The 24,117-nt window shown below is 46.8% G+C and overlaps 1 protein-coding gene across 2 annotated transcripts in view; it reads right to left on the minus strand.

Moving 5' to 3' along the window:
- The window catches only part of DPP6 (dipeptidyl peptidase like 6), a 612,774-nt gene that overhangs the window by 236,660 nt on the left and 351,997 nt on the right, over positions 1-24,117 (minus strand). For both annotated transcript variants that reach the window (XM_074986299.1, XM_074986298.1), the window contains one exon: positions 3,662-3,756. In XM_074986299.1, coding sequence (XP_074842400.1) covers positions 3,662-3,756 — 95 coding nt within the window. The remainder of the gene's footprint in view (positions 1-3,661; positions 3,757-24,117) is intronic.

The raw sequence follows: 24,117 nt of genomic DNA on the forward strand, positions 1-24,117 counted from the left end.
CACTCATGCTGCGTCTGACTAGCTATTGGGAGGTCCTGTTTGGGGACCTTCCAGCAGCACTGGGAAGACTGACTCTATATCCGTCTCTGGGAGCCTTCTCCAGCTGCAGAAAACTCCACAGCTGCTGTCTTCAGAACTGGGCTCTGCAGGTAGCACAGAAGTGAGGCAACCCTACAACAGCTTTCAGCCCCGCACCATCCCCTTTTGGATCAGGACCCCCAAGGGTTACACAACCAGGACAGTAGAAGTCTGAAATCATAAACCTGACCAATTTTAAGACCTGCTCCAGGCCATGAAATTGATGACAGAACCATGAATTTGGCAGGGCCCTACTTATGGCGATCTGCACATTGATGTATGTTTTGGGGAAAACAAAGTAGTTGGGGGTTGGGGAATTGGAAGGAAGTCTAGTCTGTAGACTCCCTTTCTTCTGTGGTATGGCCAAAAATTAAGAACCAATTGAACGAAAAGGAGAAACACAAATGCTATTTGAAGCCATAGCAAATAAACGTGTAGGAATTTAGCTAAGAAAAGTCAGCTATTAAAGGAATCAAGTCAGTTCTTCTATACAGAGCACAGCTGATGCTCTCTGTGGGAAAACGGCATACAGCAGCTATAGGAGCAATTATTATATACAGTTGGCCAAAAGTACTCTGCAGAGACAGCCTGCTGATCTAGATCCAGCACGTCGCGTTGTCATGCAGAGAATGGATGAAACCAAACTGCAGTCTGCTTAGTGATGGTGCTCTTCGCCCAGCATATTCTATGAGACAATGCTCTGCAATGACCCTAAAGGCACAACAGATAGTTCTGGAGAAACTTCCATTTCACAGTCCTTGTCAGGAAAGAGATAAGCCTCAGCATGTGGCTTTTGAGGCATGTGGGAAATGAAAAGTGGGTGGGGGGTGTGTTCCCAGGGGACAATAATGAAACACTTGCCATTTTGTGGGCTGAACTGTATTAAGCAAAGAAAGAGCTGGGATAATTATGGGCTTTCTTGTGAGCTGAAACTTGAAAACCGGGATAAGACCTTTATTACACCACAGGAAATACACATCAGGACACCGGTGGTATGTGCCTGCAGGCAAACGTGGCCAACTTTTTCTCCCCTTTTGAGTTCCCTCCCTGACATGAACGTCTGACGTTCAACTGAATGTGAGTGGCTGTCTTTGCAATAGTGCTAGGGAGTGAACCATTGAGGTATTAGCTATGCCTGTGGACAAAGTATTTGCAAGGGGCATACATTATGGGAAACAGTACAGCCTTGCATGTGAAGCAAGGTATGAAGATAAACTGAAAATATCCAGCCTTTAAGGTTAGATATAGCACAATGATGATAAAAAGTTTGAAGACGGTAACCTCAGCATTGCTTTTAGGCAGATCTTTAAGGAATACTTAAAAATACTTAAAACATTAACATGGTGCTAGAACTATGTATAAGTAAAATCAAACTATTGCACCATGACGTTAGTCTGGATATAGTTTATTTTCTTGAAGCCAAACAGGTTTCTATACATAAGTATTTCATGGGGGCAGGAGGAAGGAGAGGGCATTCTTGTTTTTTTGTTTTGTTTTGGGTCTTTTTGGTGGCAAATTCAATACACAATTCCCAGAGCTCTTTTTCCAGTTGTTAGGCAATTATGTTAAATCTCCCTTAGCTTTTGCAACCACAAATATTTCTAAGCATGAGGAGGAGAAGAAAATTTGATTGCACAAAACTTAGAATGACAAAAGTTTAATGACAGAGGGCAGTGGATTCTTTGATGGTGCTTTGCACCATTTTGGCCCTGCAGAGTAGACAGAGAAGCAGTTCTCTTAGCCAGGCACAGATTCCCCTGCATATGGAAATACAGTTAGTTCCTGGCAAAAGATGTTTCCAGTCAATGCAACTTAGAGCAAAATGGCTAAGCATTGGGAAGATGGTGCATATGTGTTAGAGAGATCCAAAACCCTCCTATATGGTGGGGGGAGTTAGACAATAAACGCTATGTTTATTCTGTGTGCTTGGGTGCATAAGCAGAGAACAGCAGCATTTGCACAGAGAATCAGACCCTCAGCAATACCCTCCAAGCCACCTTGCTTTCTGCCTTCCCAGCCACTTTCATCTAGTGTTTTGCTGCTCTGTCTCCTCATCCATCCCTGGCCAGAAGGGGATGAATGACTGAAGGAGTTAATTCCATCAAGGTTATATCTACAGATGGGCTTTCACTGCATCAGAAAAAGAGGCAAGATGCAATTGACATTCAGCTCTGCTTCCTCCAGTGGAGTTTGGGGGTTTGAGGTTGCACTCTGATGTGCCCTTTGGCTTTGTCTACACTAGCCCCAAACTTCGAAATGGCCACACAAATGCCCATTTCAAAGTTTACTAATAAAGCGCTGAAATGCATATTCAGTGCTTCATTAGCATGAGGGCGGCTGCGGTGCTTCGAAAGTGATGCGGCTTGTGGCCACGCGGCTCGTCCCAACGGGGCTCCTTTCCCATGAGCAGATGGGAATAAGGGGACTTCAAAGTAGGCGGGGTCCTTTCGAAAAGGAGCCCCATCGGGACGAGCCACGCGGCTGCGAGCCACGTCAATTTCAAAGCGCCGCGGCCGCCCACATGCTAATGAAGCGCTGAATATGCATTTCAGCGCTTCATTAGTAAACTTTGAAATGGCCATCTGCGTGGCCATTTCAAAGTTTGGCGCTAGTGTAGACGTAGCCCTTGATCGATATAATTATGTGGAAATTATCTGAACAGGAATGCACTCCAGATATGACATAACCAGAGCAGGCTGTCCAAAATGAGAGATCGCTTGTCTATAGCAGAGTGGTGTACGATTTTAATTTGAGCTATCAGTGTCTCATCTAGAAACTCTTCTCCAAATGCATGGGCATTAATTTTAGAAAGCCAATGGGGTTTATCTTTCATTACTACTGTAAATGCAAGCGTACTTTTTATGTCAGGCAACTGACTTTTACTAACTTGATCTATTCATTTTTACAGAAAATGTTGGTAAGAGTTTGGTCTTTAACCTGTTAGGTTCATCATCACACTGTGCTCATTTGGTATAGGATTTAAGGTTACAAAACTTTTTAATTATCTTCTGCATAGATCTAATTGTGTCTTACACTTCATTTAATTCTCTCAACTTCTGGAACCCCTTACTAACACATCATTGCAATAACCCATTAGGTTTTTACTTGTAAGCCGACACGCAGTGACCCAATTACATTGCTCCAGATGTTTTACACATAATTTCTTTTTATACTTTCATTATACTTCAAATTTGATGCAAACAAAATCAGCATCTCCCAAGTGTTTGGTGTATGTGGGGTGTGGAGGGGGAGAATAAGTCCTACCAATATAAAGCAAATTATAACTGCAACATTCTGTGCAGTAGCTGTGTAAAAGCCTGAGGTATTTCTCTTTCAGTGACATGTGACATACAAGGTTTGCTTCAAATACCTGTGGCAGCAAGTTTTCTATACACAGAAGGAAATTGAGCTTCTGGCTTAATAAAGCGAGCATAGATTCCATTTCACACTATCTGTAGCTGCTTAGCCCACAGCATTTTGCTTGGCAAGACACGAAGTTAGAAATTAAATGTCATTTTCTACATTATTGACCTGAATGCCAGCAAAGTGTGAAATTACCCTGCTTATTAAAGAAAATACTTACAATTTTTTTGTTTTCTATTAATATTGTTGAATTGTTTGTTTCAACATTCCGCAAGATCACAGTCCCATTCTGGTTTCTATAAATAAATTCTTTATCTGCAGGAAAAAGAAAAAAAAAGTTTAGGAAATTGGGCAGATTTTAGCCAGTGAAGTTGCTTATTTACACAGAACTAACTATGGATTTGTTCCAAAAAGAGCTGCTGTCTTCTAGTGTATTTAGAATGAGTGTGGCACAAGACCACTAATCTATTCTGTATAGGTTCCGAAAGCATACTCATGACTGCTGTCCCTGAAATCCTTCCGGAAGTGCATTGAGCAGCATGACTGACATCTGTGATGTTTGTGTTTTCTCATCCTCTTTCCAGGGGGAGAAATGTGGGCAGGGGAGGGTTTTTGTTCAGATTTTTAAATTATACACACATATGCATGCACAGGGTAAGCGGAGGGTGCTATGTGTTTATCTTACAAAAAGCCAGGTCAAAGAAATGACAGGAAGGTGGTGAGGTTTGTGAGGGTCCTTTAGATAATTGTTGGGCTTGATCAACATTTTGATGAGAGAAGACCAGAGGAAAATCAAGGTACTGCACAAAGGGGTGTGGAAAGTGGACCTCTTTTCTGGTGTCAGTAATGTAATTGCATTCCAGTAGAGCATGCTGCTGGAGATGGTGTCTGTCAAATAAAACCTAAAACTGAAGTCCTGACCGCTTGGTCATTAAAATATCCCTAAGGTTAGTATGTCAAAGCAATTCCATAGTTCAAAGTAAATGACAAAAATCTCTTTTCTTACAGTTTAACAAGCTTAAATTCTTGTGTTTATCTCTTGTATGTATTTCTAGCACTATCAAAACACATTTTAACAAGACAAAACCAGCATTCATTTGTCAAAGCTTTTTATCTTGCTATCATATTTAATACACGCCTTGGATAAAGGGGCCAATTTCATGAACAGAGAATTAGTTTGCTTAAAAGAAGAAGAAATTGATCTGCATTGTTTTTGTATTCCAGGAAAAACACAATAAGGCTTATCTAGGCTTCTAGTCATGTTATCTTGGTCATCAAATGAATCAATGAATATTATTCCCAGGCTTCTGTTCTGAAATGTGTGTTTTGCTCTGGTAAAAGAGTAGTCATTTTAATGGGACATATCTCAGTCAAAGACAAAAGCAACACAGCAATCTTTGCCTCTAACAAATTCCAGTCCAGTGAGCTGATGAGAATTTGCATTCTGCTTAATAGCTGTCACTACAGTTGATAAAGGTCATCACTGAATCTCATTGTCTCAGTGCAGCTGCTAGTCAGTGTAAATGTTGCTGAAAATTGTAATTTTTAGGCATAATGTTGTTTATTCCATTACATAATTGATTTTTTGAATATCAGAGTTAGAACATCAGAACAGCCATATTGGGTCAGGTCAATGGTCCATCTAAGTCAGTGTCCTATCTTCTAACAGTGACCTGAGCCAGATGCTTCAGATGTAATGAACAGAACAGGGCAATTTCAAGCGATCCACCCTTTTCAGCCAGTCTCTGCTTCTGGCAGTTGGAGGTTTAGGTCACTTTGGGTATGTCTACACAGCAAAGTCAAAATTATTATCAAAGCTCTATTTCTAACAGCTGTTATTTCAAAATAACTTTGCTAGTATCTATACAAAGCAACCACTATTTCAAAATAATTTCAAAATAGCAGTTGGCTTATTTTGAAATAGGTAAACCTCATTCTACGAGGAATAACGCCTATTTTGAAATAGGGGCTGTATAGGCAGGGAATACAGCCTATTTCACAACAAACCAAAGTGTGTCCAATGGCTCTGTTTCGAAATATACTCTATTGGATTTAGATGCTGCATTTCAAAATAGCTGAGGGCTCTTTCAAAATGCATTTTGGCCATGTCTACACTAGCTAAAAACTTTGAAATGGCCATGCAAATGGCCATTTCGAGGTTTTTGGCTAGTGTAGACGTAGCCTTTGTGTGTAGCAGTGTTATTTCAAAATAAACTGTTCTGGAAAATCTCTTCTGGAATTTCTTATTTTGAAATAATGCTGCTGCATAGACATACCCTTAGATTACTTCTCCTCTGCTTAAAACTTGCAGGATATTGACAGTTTGAAAAAATTCTAATTTTTTTTTTCATATTTGTGCATTATGGATGATGACAGAACTACAAGAAATAACCTTACGGACTGACCTTCCATGGTACGGGTATGAAGCTCTAACAGTATTGGAGTATGGTACAAACAATGAAAATGACATGCAGACCAGGCAATGTCCTGGAACTCAATCCTGCATTACGCAGGAGATAGGCTGCAGAGGAAAATGTCTTAGCAGCAAGTTGAGTATCTTTCTAAAGTCCCTCCCTCCTCAAGCACAGCTATGATCTGTCCAGGCCCCACTTCTTTTAGATACCGTGTACACTTAAAAACAAGGGAAAGGGCACACATGGGACTTGAGATGTTCTGCTGCCCCATGCAGAAGGACTGTGCATAACCTTGAATTAAGTTTCTACCTGCTGGACACAAATGGGGCCAAATCCTGCTCCAGAAAAGTCTATAGTCAAACTCCCATTGATTTCAATGGAACAGGATTGAATCCTGTGAAAAGACTTAGAGCAAAATTTTCAAAAGGGCCTTAAAACAGATTACCAAAGGTCTTTAGAGGCCTACAGATACAGATAAGCACCTACTAGGATTTCCAAAAACATCTATCTCATTACGTTCAATTTATTTCAAGTGGATTTAGAGGCCTAACCTGTTTAGATACCTAACTGCTACTGAAACCGACAGTCTCAAATGAATTCAATCACATTGAAAATCAAGGACTTTTTGGCTCCAAAATGCCTCTCTTTCTCTTTTGAAAATAGGGTGGAGGTGAAAATTTTGAAGATTCTATGTCTAAAATGCAGAACTTGCCTTTATTGGAATACAACAGGCTACTAGTCAGTTGTCTTCATTCCTTCAAAGGGAAACATCAAGGTAATCTGCCTCCTTTCCTGAAGGCTTTTTGTCTGCATGCAGAGATTTTTTCCTTTCAAGTTACTCATGCTGTAAATTATTAAAACTTCCCACACTTTGTCCTAAATCTCAGACTTCTATATAGACCTGCTTACCTGTGCATAAGATGAACAAGTGAACCTCTAACACACCATTATTACCTCTCCTAGACTGAACAAACATGCAGGACAGATCCTGCTAATCTCACAAATGCATGTTTTCCTTCTGAATCCATGGAACTCCTTGAACAAGTGAAAAGGGCTGGCCCTAGCCTACAACGGGAAGACTTTGCTGGTATAGCAACGAAGGGTCCTGTGGCACCTTATAGACGAACAGAAAAGTTTTGAGCATGAGCTTTCGTGAGCACAGACTTACTTCATCAGATGCTGGTCTTGGAAAATATGAAGTGAGTCTGTGCTCACGAAAGCTCATGCTCAAAACTTTTCTGTTAGTCTATAAGGTGCCACAGGACCCTTCGTTGCTGTTACAGATCCAGACTAACACGGCTACCCCTCCGATACTTTGCTGGTATAGTTACAGCAGTAGAGTTACACTGCCAAGACCAACTTGTGTGGAGGAAGTTATGTTGGAATACAAGAGTTTATACTAGTACAACTTAAACTTGTTCCTCTGACCAGCTTAAGTTATACGAGTACAAGTAGAGTTAAAAAATTATTAAAATTAGAATTGGAGATCCACACCTCCTAGAACTGGAAGGGACCTTGGGAGGTCATCTACTCCACTTCCCTGCCCTCTCAGCAAGACCAAGCACCATCCCTGGCATCTATTTGCCCTACTACCCAAATGGCCTCCTCAAGGATTGAGCTCACAACCCTGAGTTTAGCAGGCCAATGCTCAAGCCACTGAGCTATCTAGTTACAGAGGTTGCATACCAGCCCCCCCGATATGGCGTGCTTGGGGCTGATGGGTCCCAAACAAGAGAATCTGCCAGACTAGGGAGGACCCCAGCCACACCCCCAACCAAGTCCACTGCTTGATATAGCCCCAATGAGCACCCTGCCTGGCATGCCTTCCCTCACCCACTGGAATGCACACCCAGCTGTTGTGGGGGGTGGCCAGACACTGGCTCCTGCCACCAGGTATCCCTGTGCTTCCTGTGGACTCTAGTCCCAGCCCCACACTTCCTGGAGCTGCCATGGTTCCAGCTCTGGCCTGGTCCCACATTGAAATAGGCTACTTTGACGCTTATCATCTACACATCCTCCAGGGCTGGTGCCATCAATGTTCAACGTCGAAGTAGCAACAGAGAACGTCGAAAGGAGCCACCCCAGAAGGAAATGCGGAGCGTCTACACACACAAGCGCTCCCCGTTGAAATAAGGGGCCAGCAAAGCCCCAAGCCACTCCCTTAAAGGGCCCCTCCCAGACACACACTCCCTGCACAGCATGAGATCCACAGAGCTGATAATCTGTTGCAGACCCCGTGCATGCAGCATGGACCCCCAGCTGCAGCAGCAGCAGCAGCAGCCAGAAGCCCTGGGCTAAGGGCTGATGCACGCAGCGACCACAGAGCCCTGCAGAGGCTGGACAGAGTGTCTCTCAACCCCTCAGCTGATAGCCGCCATGCAGGGGCCCACTATTTCGACATAGCGGGAGGCAGATCATCTACACACGCCCTACTTCAATGTTGAATGTCAAAGTAGGGCGCTATTCCCATCTCTGGATAGGAAAAGCGATTTTGACGTCTCACCGCCTAATGTAGATTTCAACATCGAAATAGCTCATGGCACGTGTAGACATGATGCATACTATTTCGACTTTGTGCCAGCTACTTTGAAGTAGCCGGCTAGTGTAGATGCACCCAAAGAGAGATGCAGAGAAGCTGATGATAGATATCATTATGCCAAAACAATGTAAAGTTTGTTTTACAAGGCAAAAGTTAAAAGGACATTTGTGCTTCTAAATGCTCATCAGACACAGCCAAGCACACCCCAGCAGTTACAAGCCATCAAAAAGACAACACTCTCTGACTACATTTTCTTTTTATAGGTATCAGAGAGGTAGCCATGTTAGTCTTTATCCTTGAGAACAACAAGAAGTCCTGTGGCACCTTATAGACTAACAGATATTTTGGAGCATAAGCTTTCGTGGGCAAAGACCCGCTTCAGCTCATGCATCTGATGAAGTGATGGGCTTGGGAGTTCCAGTAAAAAAAAAAAAATGTTTTTGAGGGATGGGAAACAGCAAGTGCAGCAAGCTGAAGTGAACAGGCTGATGTGTCTGTGACCTGTGCATTCGATAGAGCCGCAGAAAAGAGCCCCAAACTACAATGTGCAGAGAGACCACAGCTCCCACTAACTGAGTGGGGAAATTAGATCATGAGAAAACCACCAAGTTATAATGAGGCACAGTATGAAAAAGAGGAAATTTAAAGCAACGGAAAAAGGACCTGGGGAAAGTCTGGTGGGGGACAAATACAACAAAGAAGATTCACAGAAACACAGTGGATGGAAAGAAAAAGACCAAGAAGAGGATGTTGGAGAAGCACTGGTATAGCCAAGCATAGGAAGTAATATTGATTTTATTCTGCATTCATGACATGAGAAGCTGTTTTTTTTATTAGACTGTACGTCTGGATGTAGCTTAATGACTCACTTTGGGTAGTGCCTCTCCTACTGCAATTAATGGGATAAGTTGCATAGTAACTCAGTGCAAACAATGTACAGCTGACTCATCAGAGTTTCTCTGAGAGGCAGGCACTGCGTATTCCTCAGTATAGCAGCAAGGATTCAGAGGATGCACGATAAGAAATAACATGGTGCAAACTCTCTAAGCATTGCACTGCTGAAATGCTGGCCTGGTAAATCACATAGACAAAATCTGCAGCTCATCCCCAATCATGGGCAAACCTGGACCAGCCAAGGGTTGCAATGAAGCCTTATAAAATGAAGATCTCATTTTTCCCAGTCACGCTGCAGTTTTTCTTTCAATCAGGTTGCCATATAAAAAAAGAGGACCTCTCTGAGAGGGAGCATATCTGTATCAATAGCTACCAACTCACATTGTATTAATGTGTTATAGGGTGCATAGTATCAGAGGGGTAGCCATGTATAGTACACACAATGCGAATCAATAAATACTGATACAGATACACTCCCTCTCAGGGTTGTCCTCCTTTTTGGAAGGTCAAATATGGTAACCTTAATATCAATCTTCTAAGAAGTGCAGTCACAAATAATTAGACTTAATTAAGGCCCTATATTACCAGTCAACCCACAACCCAATGCACACGCCAACAAGTGCTTTAACTATGGGAGGGGGAAAAACATAATGAGGAAAATCAGAGAAATCTTCCCACTTAGCTAGTCTCTGAGGTGGCACCAAAGCAGCTCTGCAGTGTGGGGTTCAGGAAATAAGAGAACATACAGACCAATGGAAATTCTAGTTCCCAGCCTAGGCACGCCCTTGACCCACAATTTCACATCCCCATCCCCTCAGGCATGAGTATTGCTACAGAATGATGTCCAGTGGAGTTGGCCTCCATGGCAAACAGGGGAGTGCTCCCTCGTGCAGCTCTAAAGTAATACTCTCCAGCCTCAACTCAGCCCCACTCTCGAACAACAAGCATATTTATTTCAGGGCTGCTACCCCACAGTTCAGAAATAAGCTACTGTTTGCTATGCTCCCCCACATTGCTGTAAGGGAGCAGCTCGGAACAGAGAACAGCTTGCCTATAATACCATGAGCACTGTATAGCCCTTAATTCCAGGACAAAACACATTTCTATCTTGCGGGCATTATGGGTCATTATCATTTTACTGCCTTTAGCACTTTTTGCATGAAGAGCAAAGATGAAAACTTTTCTAAAGAGGTGGTTTACTATAATTTAGCTAACTGCTGAATATCACATTGCATCAGTACATTAAGTAAGCACAAGACGACAAAGTGTGTTCTGTTATACAACACACAGTGTTAATCATTCGTCACTTCAATGCAGCATGTGCCCACTGCACCAATCTGGTGCTTTTTCAGAGGCAGTAGGCAAGTATAACACAATTATATCCCAGGCAAATTGATGACAGAAAGATTCCTCCTCGCCACCATCGACATGCATCTAACAGCCTTTTAAAGCCTTTTAAATTTATGTCTCCAGGGTTAAAAGACAGGCTGAGGCCTCCTAGAAAATTTCCAAATATAAATCCGGTGCAAATTTCTATGTATGTCTTTAGAAAAAGATCAGTTTGTTCAGATAATGAGCAGAAATGGGACAAACCCCATATCTTAAAACCCTGAATTCAATGAGGCAAGATGCAGCTGAAGAGCCAGATTCTGTGGCCAGCTCTAAGGGCCCGATCCAAATCCGTAGGTCAGAACACCCCTGGTCTGTAGCTCAGCTGTGTCCACCGTGGGTAAAGCTGTGCTCTCCAAAGATCCAGGGGAGAAACGGGGAACTGATTTTGGTTTCACTGAAGTGCCTCTACCCTGGCTCTCCTGAAGACGTTCACTATATGGCAGCTTGTACAACATATTTAAAAATTGACCAAAAATACACAAACAAAACTCCCTCTTGCAAGCACACACAGAAACTGCCCAACCCAAATGATCCAGGTCAGTGTAAAATCCCTCCCCCCAAAACAATAACAGCAAAGAACTCCCCATTCTAAGCACCCGCAAACCTCACAAAACCCCTCACAGAAAGGTGAGCTTTGTACAGCTTCGACCTCCCACATCCAGCACCCTCAGGACCTGAGTGGTTCCGGACGAGGGATTTTGTTAGACCAGGAGTGCTCAGTTCTGCCCCTGCCCCTAACCCTGGCCTCAGCCCCTGCTCCTGGGCTCCCCTCCCTACTGTTGCTCTTGGCCTAGGCTCTCTGGCTGCTGATGCCCTCCTACCTCTTCCCGCCACACCGCTAGCTGTGGTTGCCCTGCCCTGGGCTCATGCCATTGGTCTGGCTGGCCCCTTCCTCCTCCCAGCCCCGGGAATCTCTGCTCCTGCAAGATCCATGGTCCTGCCAGAATGCCAGATTTGGGAGTTTTAACTTGTAGTGAACACTCATTGGCCCAAGTGCAGACAGGAAGTTCTAGAGCCAAGGAACCTGCCTGGAAATACCCTGGCACAGGCCCCCTCCCTTTATGACTAGGGTATGGTCAGTTCAAGTCCTAGACAGGTGCTATGACTTGGTTGCAGAAGCTGTCCCTCAGTTAATCTCAGCTAACTCATTTAGTGCAATTTAAGTTAAAACCAGCACTTTGATCTCCACCCAGAAACTCAAAGGCACTCAGTCCAGGGGTCAGCATTACCCTGTGCAGGTGATCCCCCAGGAGAGGCCACCCATGGTGTTTGCTCCCTTTCCCACTTCCCCAGTCCCATGTGGGTCTTATCCAGAGACTCCAAGAGTCTGATGTTGGTGGGAGCATCATTCCGAGGTGTTGCATGGTGACTTATCTGCCTCATTTAGCTTGGCTGCCCCAAGACAGCATGCGACCTTATGCGTTACTCATAAATGTAATAATCCATTTGACATCAATAAGAAAAGAGTCTATGAATAAATTTTCATCCAAATGTGGCCCCCACGGCTGGCTTTCTTACTCCCCCTGTGCTTTTCTTCATCTCTTTGCCTATGCTCCCAACTGTACTACAGATGTTAGCAGTCCTGATAGAGCACAAAGCCACTTAAAAGAAGTTTTGCGTTTTCTGTTCATGTTCAGGCTGCAGGGTGCTGCAGTTGCAGCACAGATAGAGGGAAATGGTTGAATATTAACAATGAAATTAGACTGTGCCTATAGCTCTGCATTCACGTTTTCATTCCCCCCGAATGCAGTATGGGATGATCTCTTTACTTCCAAGGTACGTCTAACAAACTGATCAACCACAGTGTCTGAGACTGTGCGTAAACAAATAAAAACCTCAGCTGCCAAAAGATTTGCACCTAATATCTTTGAAATGCAAGGCAGGCACTTTATTCAACAATCTATTTCAGTTAAACCTCCCGTGGAAATGAATTGGTGTCATACTGGCCACAAGAGGTCACCCTTCTACAGAGTCAATAGGACCATTTTGAGAAATGAGGATAAAGAATTGACTATGACCTGGGGCAAAAAAAATGCAAGTAGACACCAGGATGGTGACAGAAAATCAGCACAAACAAGTGCAAGGGAATGCACACTGGGAGAAGTAGTTTGCGGTTACACACACAATAATGAATTTAAACTGAACAGCAACTCTGGAGGGAAAAAAAGCATCAAATAAAATATTATCTTCTCCTTTGACCCCTCAGATTTCTCTGTTCCACAAACTCCCTCCTGTGCCAGAGGAAATACTTACCAAATTGAAGTAAAATTCATTCAAATTTCTTATCCTGCAGCGGCAGGCACCTGCTTCAGAGGTATAAACCCTGATAATATACAGATTATAGAGCAATAACATACTCACTGGGGACATTCCTTGCAAATCACAGGCAAACTTGATGCTTTATGTACTCAGACATAAGGACTGATATTTTTTATAAGTCTGATCAAAGGTCATTTAAATGTGGTAGATAATATGTTAAAACATTCAATTTCTTCTTCTGAGTTCTGTGAAAATCATAGTCTCAGAAAGATCACGTGGCAATGAGTTCCAAAGTTTATCCGTACTGTGTAAGAAAGCATCCTATTTGAATTGTTTTAAATGAGCAGCATTATAACTACTGTGGTAAGTCCTGACCTTCCCTTTACCTTTTCTTATTTTCATTGTCCCTATTATTGACCTCTTACTCATCTCTGCTCCAAGCTAAACTGGTGTAATCTTTTAAATCTCTCCAAGGCTGTGTCTACACGTGCCCCAAACTTCGAAATGGCCATGCAAATGGCCATTTCGAAGTTTACTAATGAAGTGCTGAAATGCATATTCAGCGCTTCATTAGCATGCGGGCGGCAGCCGCGCTTTGAAATTGATGCTCCTTGCCGCCGCGCGGCGCGTCCAGAAGGGGCTCCTTTTCGAAAGGACGCCGCCTACTTCGAAGTCCCCTTATTCCCATGAGCTCATGGGAATAAGGGGACTTCGAAGTAGGCAGCATCCTTTCGAAAAGGAGCCCCGTCTGGACGCGCCGCGCGGCGGCAAGGAGCGTCAATTTCGAAGTGCGGCTGCCGCCCGCATGCTAATGAAGCGCTGAATATGCATTTCAGCGCTTCATTAGTAAACTTCGAAATGGCCATTTGCATGGCCATTTCGAAGTTTGGGGCACGTGTATACACAGCAATATAGCTGCCTTTCCAGGGATTTCTCATTGTACCGGTTGCACCTCTTAAAACCAGCATGCTCTGGTCTGGCAACATCCCTCATCTGGCAGGAGGAGGGATGCGCCAGGAACAGAGTGCTGGGGCAGGAGGGCAAGCCCAGCCAGCCTCCTGACAGCTCTGCAGGGGGCATCTGGGCCAAATCTGGAGGCAGCATCCCTCAACAGCCCCACAGAGGCACCAGGGCTGGAGTGCTGGAGTCCCCCAGAAGCTGCTCAGGGCTGGGGCCAGAGAGTCAATGTGCCCCAGCAGCTGTGCAGGGCTAGGCCTGGGAGTCAGAATCCCCCAGCAGCTATGTGGGCCTGGGCTGGTAAGCAGGAAAGCGTGGCAGCCACGTGGCACCAGGGAGTTGACTGCAGCCAAGCCACATCTGCCGGGCCAGGGAGCAGCAGCCAGACAGTGGGGGCAGCCAGGGACTGGGGTGGGCATTAACCTCTCCCAAAGGTGCCAGACTAGGGAGGCGTAACCTGCATTTTCTCTTCTCTTTCTGCTACCCAAAGCCAGTGAGGTTTGTCAGCAAGGTGAGGGTATCCCACCAATTTAGATAATAGCATTACAATCTCAGTATTACTCTCTTGCACTCTTACTGAGTGTCATCCTGCTTGCTTTTAAGATGGACAGGGCCCATTGATCAGATGCTTTCAGTTGCCTGCCCTAAAAGGATAAAAACCGAATGTGGGGCCACAGCATTCCTACACCACATCACTCCCTTTTTATGTCTCCGTCTGCGCTGAATGGATATTTCCATGAGACTGCTTCCTTCAGGAAAAAAAAAGGGGGGGGGCGCTATGGAAGGAAAAGAAGCCTAATTAATAGTTTGGTGGCTGACTCCTACATAAATTAGACTTCTCACAATTTTTTTTACATGTGACATTCACATCTCTTTGTAGATAGAAAGAAAGAAAAAAGTTTGATTGGTTAGCATTGTCACAGCAATATCCTGGATTCTCCATCTAGTTCAATACTGGTGTAAATTGAAGTTTTTCCAGAATAAGAACTGTGAGATAGTGCACAAAGGCCCTATTTGCATGCAAGTCTACCTGGGAACAAAACTTGGAAGAAGTACTGAAAATTCCCCACACACATACACAACTGCATTTACAGAAACTGGTTTTTGAATGTAAAGAACAGTTATTGATAACAGAATGAATCCTACCCTCTGGAATGAATGTCAAGAAGGGAAAGAGCCTTCCAAATGAATAAGAAAGGTATTGGTTTATATATAAATCTTCCATGAAATCTTACATTTATTATTATAAATAAATCAAAGGGTGCAATAAGCTTCATCCATCATCAGCGAAGGTTTTTAACATATTGCCCTGCTAATGTTCCTCAGCCACAGCTTTGCTATCGATGAGATGACAGTTCAGTCTCCACAACCTCCATTCTCTGCTGACACAGCCAATGGGTTGGCCTATTAGTGCCAGCTGTGGCACTGGATTTTCTATATGGGCACTCATCTGCGAGGAATTGGATGTAGATCATCAGTTCACTTCAACTATGTCAATACAATGTAAAATGGTGAAAACACAGAAAAAAGGGCTGAGGGACTGGGAGAGATGAGAAAGAATGTTTTAATGCTCAGGGAATGGGGAGAAAATGGGTAACAGCTTCCTACACAGCAACCCAGGGTAACTGAGAGTCTACAAAGGTATTCAATGTGACTTTAGCCCCATGGCGAGTCTGGAACACTGCCACGTTTTGCTTCAGCCCGTGATGCTCCCTTTCTTCACTGTATTAAGTATTTATGTGCTCTGCCTTCTCTGGAAATCACGAGCCAAGCTCCCCCAAAAATCATGAGACTGGCTAAAAAATCATGAGATCTGAAAATAAAATATTAGGTTCTTTATGTTTGTGTATTAATTTTTCCACCACTCCAGTATTTTCTGGTCCCATTTCCAAGATTTACTCTGCAATCATGAGGCTACAAACTTACATTTTTAAATAAAAGACAAGATTCTCAAACTGACACTTGGCTCCAGGAACTGGCATTTTAAGTAACATATGAGCTAGGAAGAAGTTCCCAATAACGAGAGGTTGAAACACTGTTCATTTCAGTGCCTCCTTAGTATTCTCTAATTTGGCCATTAGCATGGCTCTTACCAAATTTTGGCCAAGTGTAGACACGGCCCTAGGGTTTACAGGTTGGTTCAAAAGCTCTCAGCATCCATACTATACAAATTGTTCCAGCACCAAGTTTTACTTTATCCTTTGGATCCAATAAAGAACATGTTAATTTTTACTCTAACTCTACATACTTTGTTTCAAATAATCTGAATGTGTAACAAACACTAAACCATTAATGAAAATATTTCATATAAATGGACAGCCAAAATTATTGGGCTGTTTGAAATGTATGGATACTGCATGAAGTGGAGCAGAAGTCAGTTTGTAGGAAACATACTACACTAAATCACCATATCTGTCTACTTCAGTGATTCCATTTTCCATTTTGGGACCAACACAAAATTATTTTACCATCTAGCTGGGATCTACCCTTACACTGAAGTAACCAGTTCTCAAGTAGTTTCTGACAACCAATACTAAGACCAACACCTTGATCTTTACCTAGAAACTAACTGACACCCTAACTGGGAAGGGCAGAATGATGCAGTGTTATCAAAAACAATGAAAAATCCTGCAACACCTTATAGACTAATAGATTTTTTGGATGTAACGCGCATCTGACAAAGCGTGTCTCTGCCCATGAAAGCTTATGATCCAAAAATTCTGCTAGTCTATAAGGTGCCGCAGGACTTCTTGTTGTTTCTGTGGATACAGACTACCATGGCTACCCCCCTGATGCTCTGTGGTATTATGCCAACTTTTTATATGATGCAATGTAAGCAGTAGATCTTGAGACATACAGTCTTGAATTCTGATGCAATGCCACCTGAAAATCTTTTAGCTCGTCTTCTGGGTCATATCAACTACATTAAGGGAACTCATTTGCTTCTAATTATCATGACATCTTAGTGCTTTTTTTCTACTCTTAATTTATTTTTCATAAATATGAAGGATTTGTGGGCAGGAGGCAGGATTACATTTAATTAGCCTGTAGTGTTCTTTTGCTTCTAAATTCCCAGTTTCCTGCAATGAATGATATAACTCCACAATAGTGTCTCATGGGGAGAAAAAAGTTACTTTCTGATTTATATCATTAAGCTATTGAATCCTATTACAATCAAGAGATCCAAAAGTCACAAGAGACTTTCTTCGCTAGATGAATAAGTCTTCATCCAGTACATTTTCAATTACAAATTACCAGGAGAATGGTATTCCCCACTGCTGAATTCTTATTAAATGAATATGTTACAGCACAGGGAAAGTGGAGGATCACATACTGGACTGTGGCCGGTTCCGTGTTCCACATTTCAGGAAAGATGTAGTGTAGACCTGTCCTGAATCCGCTTTAGGATGCCAGAGATTTGTGCTGACCATCTCTCTCTTGATCTTTCTCACTGGTCCATTGTGTGCACACTTGACTCCCCACCATGGCGAGGCTGAACTAATACTGTTCTGCACCCTCTGTCCGATAACAAACCCTACTTCGGCAGCTGCAGTGGCAGCATGAGACTGGCCATACAGTGCCAAGAGGTGGGGAAGAGCCCTAATAGGGCTCTACCAAGGTTGCACCATCCATTGCTCCTCTGGATGTGCCTAGCCTCCTCTATTAGACAGGACATAGTAGCATGGCCCTGCCTCCTTCTCTCCTTGCCCAGGATGATATGCGTTGTTGGAGATGAACATGGGCTAGTGGGAAAGGAGTGTGTAATGACCCCTCCAGGCACACAGGCTACAACCATCACCTTCTTTTGAGGATTGTGTGCCTGCCCAAGGACCAGTGAAAAGCTACTAGCAGATGCCCACAGGGCATAAAGGCTGCCACAAGAGACATTTTTGGTATCCAAATTGCTATAGTAACCATCCTGCTATTTTTGTTTGGTTTGGTTTTGTTTCTCGTGCACCAATCCGGAAACAAAACAGCCCTTATTACACTGTATTAATTCCCTTGGTGGCATGTCATTTGAAGGTCTTGTTTCCCAAAAACATCTGGATAATTAAACTCAGTTACAGGATGACTTGTCCCTTTTAAGAATAGTGGAAAGTCTGGGGCCAGTTAGTCCAATTCTTGGGTGTGGCACTTTTAATAAAAGGTTCTTGGGACTGTAGCTATAGTTCAGGGAGAGAATCTCAAGACCCAGCTAGGAAAGGAGACCAGGCCTGTGCCCTTTCACTCCCAGAAAAGCCACGTATACACGTGCACGCTACTTCGAAGTAGCGGGGCCAACTTCGAAATAGCGCCCGTCACGGCTACACGTGTTGGGCGCTATTTCGAAGTCAACCTCGACGTCAGGGGGCGAGACGTCGAAGTTGCTAACCCCATAAGGGGATGGGAGTAGTGCCCTACTTCGACGTTCAACGTCGAAGTAGGGACCGTGCAGTCGTTGCGTGTCCCACAACATCGAAATTGCGGGGTCCTCCATGGCGGATATCAGCTGAGGGGTTGAGAGACGCTATCTCCAGACACGCGGCCAGCCTGCACGTCCCTCAGCCACCACAGACACCCCCCCCAGCTGCGATGGCCGCACGCCAGCCCCCTAAACGCCCCCAGGGGACCCCCCCCAAGGGGAGCCAGGGCTCCCAGCCCAGCAGCCAGGCGGGGAAGCGGCAGCGGGGCCCCTCCTGGACAGATGCCGAGCTTTGGGATCTGCTGGGGTTCTGGAGCGAGGAGGAGGTGCTCCAGGTAATGGGGAGCAAGAAGCGGAATGCGGATGCATTCGCTCACCTGGCCGAGGGCCTGGCCGCCCGGGGTCACCCTGCCCGCACTCCGGATCATGTCCGGAGTAAAGTGAAGGAGCTGCGGCAGGGTTACGCCTCGGCCCGGGATATGGCCGGCCAATCTGGGGCCGCCCCCATCACTTGCCCCTTTTACAGGGAGCTCAGGGACATCCTGGGCCTCCGGCACAACTCCTCCCCTCCGGCCACTCTTGATACCTTGGCCGAGGAGCCCCAGCAGGCCCCGGAGGCGGAGTCCACCCCGGAGGCAAGCCCCACCCCCAGGAACCCACCCCCGGGGCACCGGAGGAGGAGGAGGAGGAGGATGGGGAGTCCTCCTCCAGCGACGCCGGCCTGAGGATCGTTCTGCCATCCAGGAGCTCCAGCCGGGCGTCCGCCCCCCAGGTGTCCCCCGACCGTGGGAGTGGACCGTCAGGTATGTACCCCGCCGGTGCACACCCCCAGGGTTGAAGGGTGGGGGGTAACAGATATGACCAGGGCCCTCCACATGCCCAGATGACCACGTCCCCAAGGACAGCAGTGGCATGTCCCTCAGAAGAGTGCATCAGCCCCTGCCCCCCCCAAGCACGACAGTGCCACGCCCCATCCCTGGGGCTGGGGGGAGCGGAACCTCGAGGGTCCCCCGGGGGTAGGGGGTGGGACACCCAGCAGCAGCAGCAGCAGCAGCATGGGATGGAGTGGGGGGAATGCAAATGCGAGACTCAGGCTACATATGAGAAACAAGCTGAATAGCTCCCAGTGGGTAAGGATGATCCTGGGGTTACAACTGGCAGGTAAAACCTCTGCCCTGAACAAAGAGGAGGGAGGAGCTGAGCTGGGTTTGAATCGGGGGTGGCAGTTAGAGGCTAGGGGAAGGGAGAGCTAGAAGGCAGCCAGCCTGAGAAGCGGGAAAGCTACACCCCAGAGGGGCACCCCTCGGGGTCTTCTCCCCAGGACGGGTTGGAAGGACCGTCTCTGACTGCTGTACTGTCGCTTCTGTGAGAAACTGGGCATCTGTTGCCTAATAAACCTCCTGTTGTACCTGCTGAGTGAGTGAGAGTCACTCCTGCCAGCGGACGGGGTGCAGTGCAGGGGGACCCCTGAACCCCATCACAGCAGCATCTCCCGGGGATGGGGATGGGCAACCTGCAGCACAGGGGTAGGGGGACAAGGGCCACGGCTCGGGGCCCACACTAACGGCTGTCTCCACTCTTCTTCCCCCAATCCTGTGTTCCGCAGCTGCACCATCGGAAGGACCGGAGAGCGCCGGTGAGGCGTCAGTAGTCCCGGACAGCCCTCCGGGGCCATAACTCCAGGCCAGCCCCTCGGCGGAGGACCGACCAGCCCCATGGCGGGGAAGACGGCGGACCCAGCACCACCAGCCGACGGCGAAGGACCCCCAGCTGCTGGCCCTCCACCGTTGGCAGCTGGAGGTCACCGAGCAGCAGCTGTGGGTGGAGGAACGCTGCCTCCAGCTGCAGGAGCGGGCGCTGGCCTGGCGCCAGGAGGCATGGGGGGCCTACATGCGGACCTTCAACCGTACCACGGACTACCTGGCCCCACATGTTGCGCCGTCCGCCTCTGCGCCCGCCCTGCCTGCTCCACCTGCTGCTCCACCAACTGCTCCAGCCGCTGCGCCGTCCGCCGTCACACCACCACCCATCACTGAGGGCCCTTCCGCCGAGGGGGACCTGGGGCCAGCTGACACCCGCCAGCCATATCTCCCGGTCCACCCAGCCCCCAGCCGGCCCCAGCCAGGGCTGAGGCCGAGGTGGGGATCCCGGCCGCCCACCCCCAGCGCTGGACTTTAGGGGGTGTGGGGCCCAGGACATGCCCCCCCTTTGTATATATTCCCCCCAGTTTTAAGTTAGTTTGTTGTAAATAGTTTGTATATTTGACCCCTGTTACTATGCTGATCCTTACCCCCCCCATGTAAATAGTTCTCCCCTTCCTTGTCTTCCCCTTTCATCTTATCCCTATTTATAATACATATATATAAGTTAGATTTTGCCTGTAAATAGTTAGTCTTGTTGATAATAATAATAATAAGTGTTCTACAGATATTTGAGTTGACGAACAACTGTCTGCTTTTATTTACAAGAAAAGTGGGGGGGGGTGCTCTTGGGTGCTCTGTGGTGTGGGCGTAGGGGCAGGGAGTGTTGTGGAGCATGGGGGGTGCAGTGGGGGGCCTTCCAGCGCTCACCCCACGGCCTCATCGAACTGGGCCCGCAGGGCCTCCCGGACCCGGGTCCCTTCGGGGTCCACCTGGTGACTGGGGGCAGCGGGTGGCTGCACATCGGCCCTGCCAGCCTCCACAGCCCAGCCCTGAAAGAAGGCCTCCCCCTTGCTCTCCACCAGGTTGTGGACGGCGCTGCATGCGCCCACAATCTGGGGGATGTTGGTGGGGCCCGCATCAAGGCAGGTGAGGAGACACCTGCAGCGCCCTTTGAAGCGCCCAAATGTGCACTGCACCACCTGGCGCGCGTTTCAGGCGCTGGTTGAAGCGCTCCTGGCTGGCAGACAGATGGCCCGTGTACAGGTGCATGAGCCAGGGCCAGAGGGGGTATGCCACATCTGCGATGACACAGAGGGGCATGGTGGTGTCCCCCACAGGGATCTCCCGCTGGGGGATGTAGGTCCCCGCCTCCAGCCGGCGGCACAGGCCCGAGTTCCAGAATACCCGGGCGTCGTGGGTGCTGCCAGGCCAGCCCACATAAATGTCCAGGAAATGGCCCCGGCTGTCCACCAAGGCCTGGAGGACCACTGAGTGGTAGCCCTTCCTGTTTAAGTAGCGTCCTCCACTGTGTTCCAGGGCACGGATGGGGATGTGAGTCCCATCCAGAGCCCTGAAGCAATTGGGGAAGCCCAGGGTGGCAAAGCCCGTGATGGCGGCATCAGGGTCCCCAAGCCTCACGAGCCTGTGGAGGAGCAGGGCGTTGATGGCGCGGACGACCTGCAGGGGAAACACATGGGACAGCACCAATGAGGGGTGTGCAGGGTGTGTGTGGCCCTCCCCTGCCAGGGCCCCCCTCCCCTCCCCTGCCAGGGCTGCCTCCCCCCCGTCCCCCCATGGGTCCTCTTACCTCCATGAGGACAGCCCTGACGGTGGCCTTGCCGATGCCAAACTGCTGGCCCACGGATCGGTAGCTGTCTGGAGTGGCCAGCTTCCAGACAGCGATGCCGACCCGTTTCTCGACGCTGAGGGCATGCCGCATGGCGGTGTCCTGGTGCCTCAGTGCGGGGGTGAGCCACTGGCATAGCTCCAGAAATGTCTGCCGGCTCATCCGAAAGTTCTGGAGTCAGCGGTCATCATCCCACTCTCCGAGCACCAGCCGCTCCGACCAGTTGGTGCTCGTGGGGTAGCTCCACAGCAGACAGCATGTATGGCGGGGGGCGGGGGTGCTGCAGGGTTGGGGGTTGCATCCTCCTCCCCTGCGGGCAGCTCCTCCTCTGTGGCAAGGAGGTGCTCAGCTGCCTCCTGCATGGCACCGAGCAGGGCGAGCACTGCTCCTTCAGGGGCGGCTGGGTGGACCTCTGGCTGCTGCTGCTGCTGCTGCTGCTGGGGGTCCATGACTGCATCGCTCGAGGTGTGCGTGCCTATGGCTCTGCAGACCGCATGCTGTGCAGGCTGCGTGTGTCTGGGAGGGGCCCTTTAAGGGAGTGGCTAGCTGTTGCCCCGGAAGCACTAGTCAGCCCTGTGACTCTGTCTGCAGCTGTGCCTGGCACCCTTATTTTGATGTGTGCTACTCTGGCGTGTAGACATTCCCTCACAGCGCCTATTTCAATGTGGTGCTGCGCAACGTCGACGTTGAACGTCGACGTTGCCAGCCCTGGAGGATGTGTAGACGTTATTCATCGAAATAGCCTATTTTGATGTCGCTACATCGAAATAAGCTATTTCGATGTAGCGTGCACGTGTAGACGTAGCCAAGGAGAGCTTAAAGGAGTGTTCTTAGCTCAGCTGTTGAGCAGTTTGATTGTGAAGAAATGAAATACAATGCTGAAGAAAGGTACTGAAATCTTGATACTTTAGGGAATGGGTTTGATATGTTGTCTGGTGAGATGCCATGCTGGCTTACAGAATCACAATAACTTCTAAGTTCTAAGACTTCATTATTGTGTCGTCTTCAGAAGCAGTTCTGCACCCTGATACTGACCTGCTCAAAAGCAGTGATATATAGCATCAGCTGCCATTATATATAGACTCTGATATATTGGGATAAGGTGTCTCAAATGGCTGTATGTTAGTTCAGTACAGTGCATCCAAAATATCTGGTCACTTACCTGATTATTTTCTAAAAAAGTTAGGTGTACAACTAATGTGAATACCAGCTACAAACACCGTAGCAGAGAGGTAGCCATATTAGTCTGTACTCCAACAAAACAAAACAGCAGAAATGTAGCACTTTAAATACTAACAAAATGATTTATTTGGTGATGAGATTTCATGGGACAGACCCACTTTGTCAGATCAATCTCATTTCCAGTACAGACTGGCATTTATAAGTAAAGAGGACCAAAAAAAAAAAAAAAGGCAATAAAAACTGACAAATCAAATACACAGAATTGGAGGAGGGGGAATCCTTCGTATTGTAATAGCAATAATTCTGCCTGTCACAGAACTGAGTCAAAGCACAATACTCAACAGCTACATGTTAGCCCCTAACACTAGCAGTCCATAACCTTGACATTGTCTGGAACCATTCTGTGCTGCCACACACCATGTAAGAAAAAGGTTGGAAATGTAGTTTGAACGACAAAATAGAAGATGACAGATGAAGAGGAGGAACTAAAAGAGAGAGCCAGCATTTAACATGGATCTATACTTCAAACATGAACAAACTTATTATGCAAAAGCAGCCCTCCTGCAGGAGCCCACATCTGCTACCCTTCCAAGCTGCCCTTCTCATACCCATTGCTCCTTCAGAGGCCCTACCAGCAGGAGGTATGCATGAGCAAGAGGAAATCACTAATTTTGCTGAGTGAGTGGAAATGGGGTAATTACTTTTGCATACCTGACAGCTGTACCAAGTACCAAAATAATGCTTCCTGGTCTCATCTGTAGCACTGCCCCAAGAAAGAGTCAATTATCTGTCTAACTGTGTTGCTTGCAGTGTTGTAGCAGCTGTATTGGTCCCAGGGTAAAAAGGACACAAGGTGGGTGCAATTATTTCTGTTGGTAAAAGAGCTAAGAATCTTGCCTCTTTTTCCTGTTGAAGTTGGCCCAGTGAAAGATATAAATTCACCCACCTTCTCTCCTTGTGTCAAAGAAATGCTTGCACTCAGATCCCACTCCTGTTAAAATCAGTAAGAATTGTGACACTAACTTCAGTGGGTGCAAGACCAGACCATTAGTGGGATGTAAGGGAAAGTGTGTATTAACAGTGTCCAGAATGGAAGGCGAGGCAAAAGTTGCTCTCTAGGTATTGCTTTAGAACAACCTCTCTTATTC

This window comes from Carettochelys insculpta, chromosome 2 (genome assembly GCF_033958435.1).
Source record: "Carettochelys insculpta isolate YL-2023 chromosome 2, ASM3395843v1, whole genome shotgun sequence".
In the NCBI taxonomy this organism is placed as follows: Eukaryota; Metazoa; Chordata; order Testudines; family Carettochelyidae; genus Carettochelys; species Carettochelys insculpta.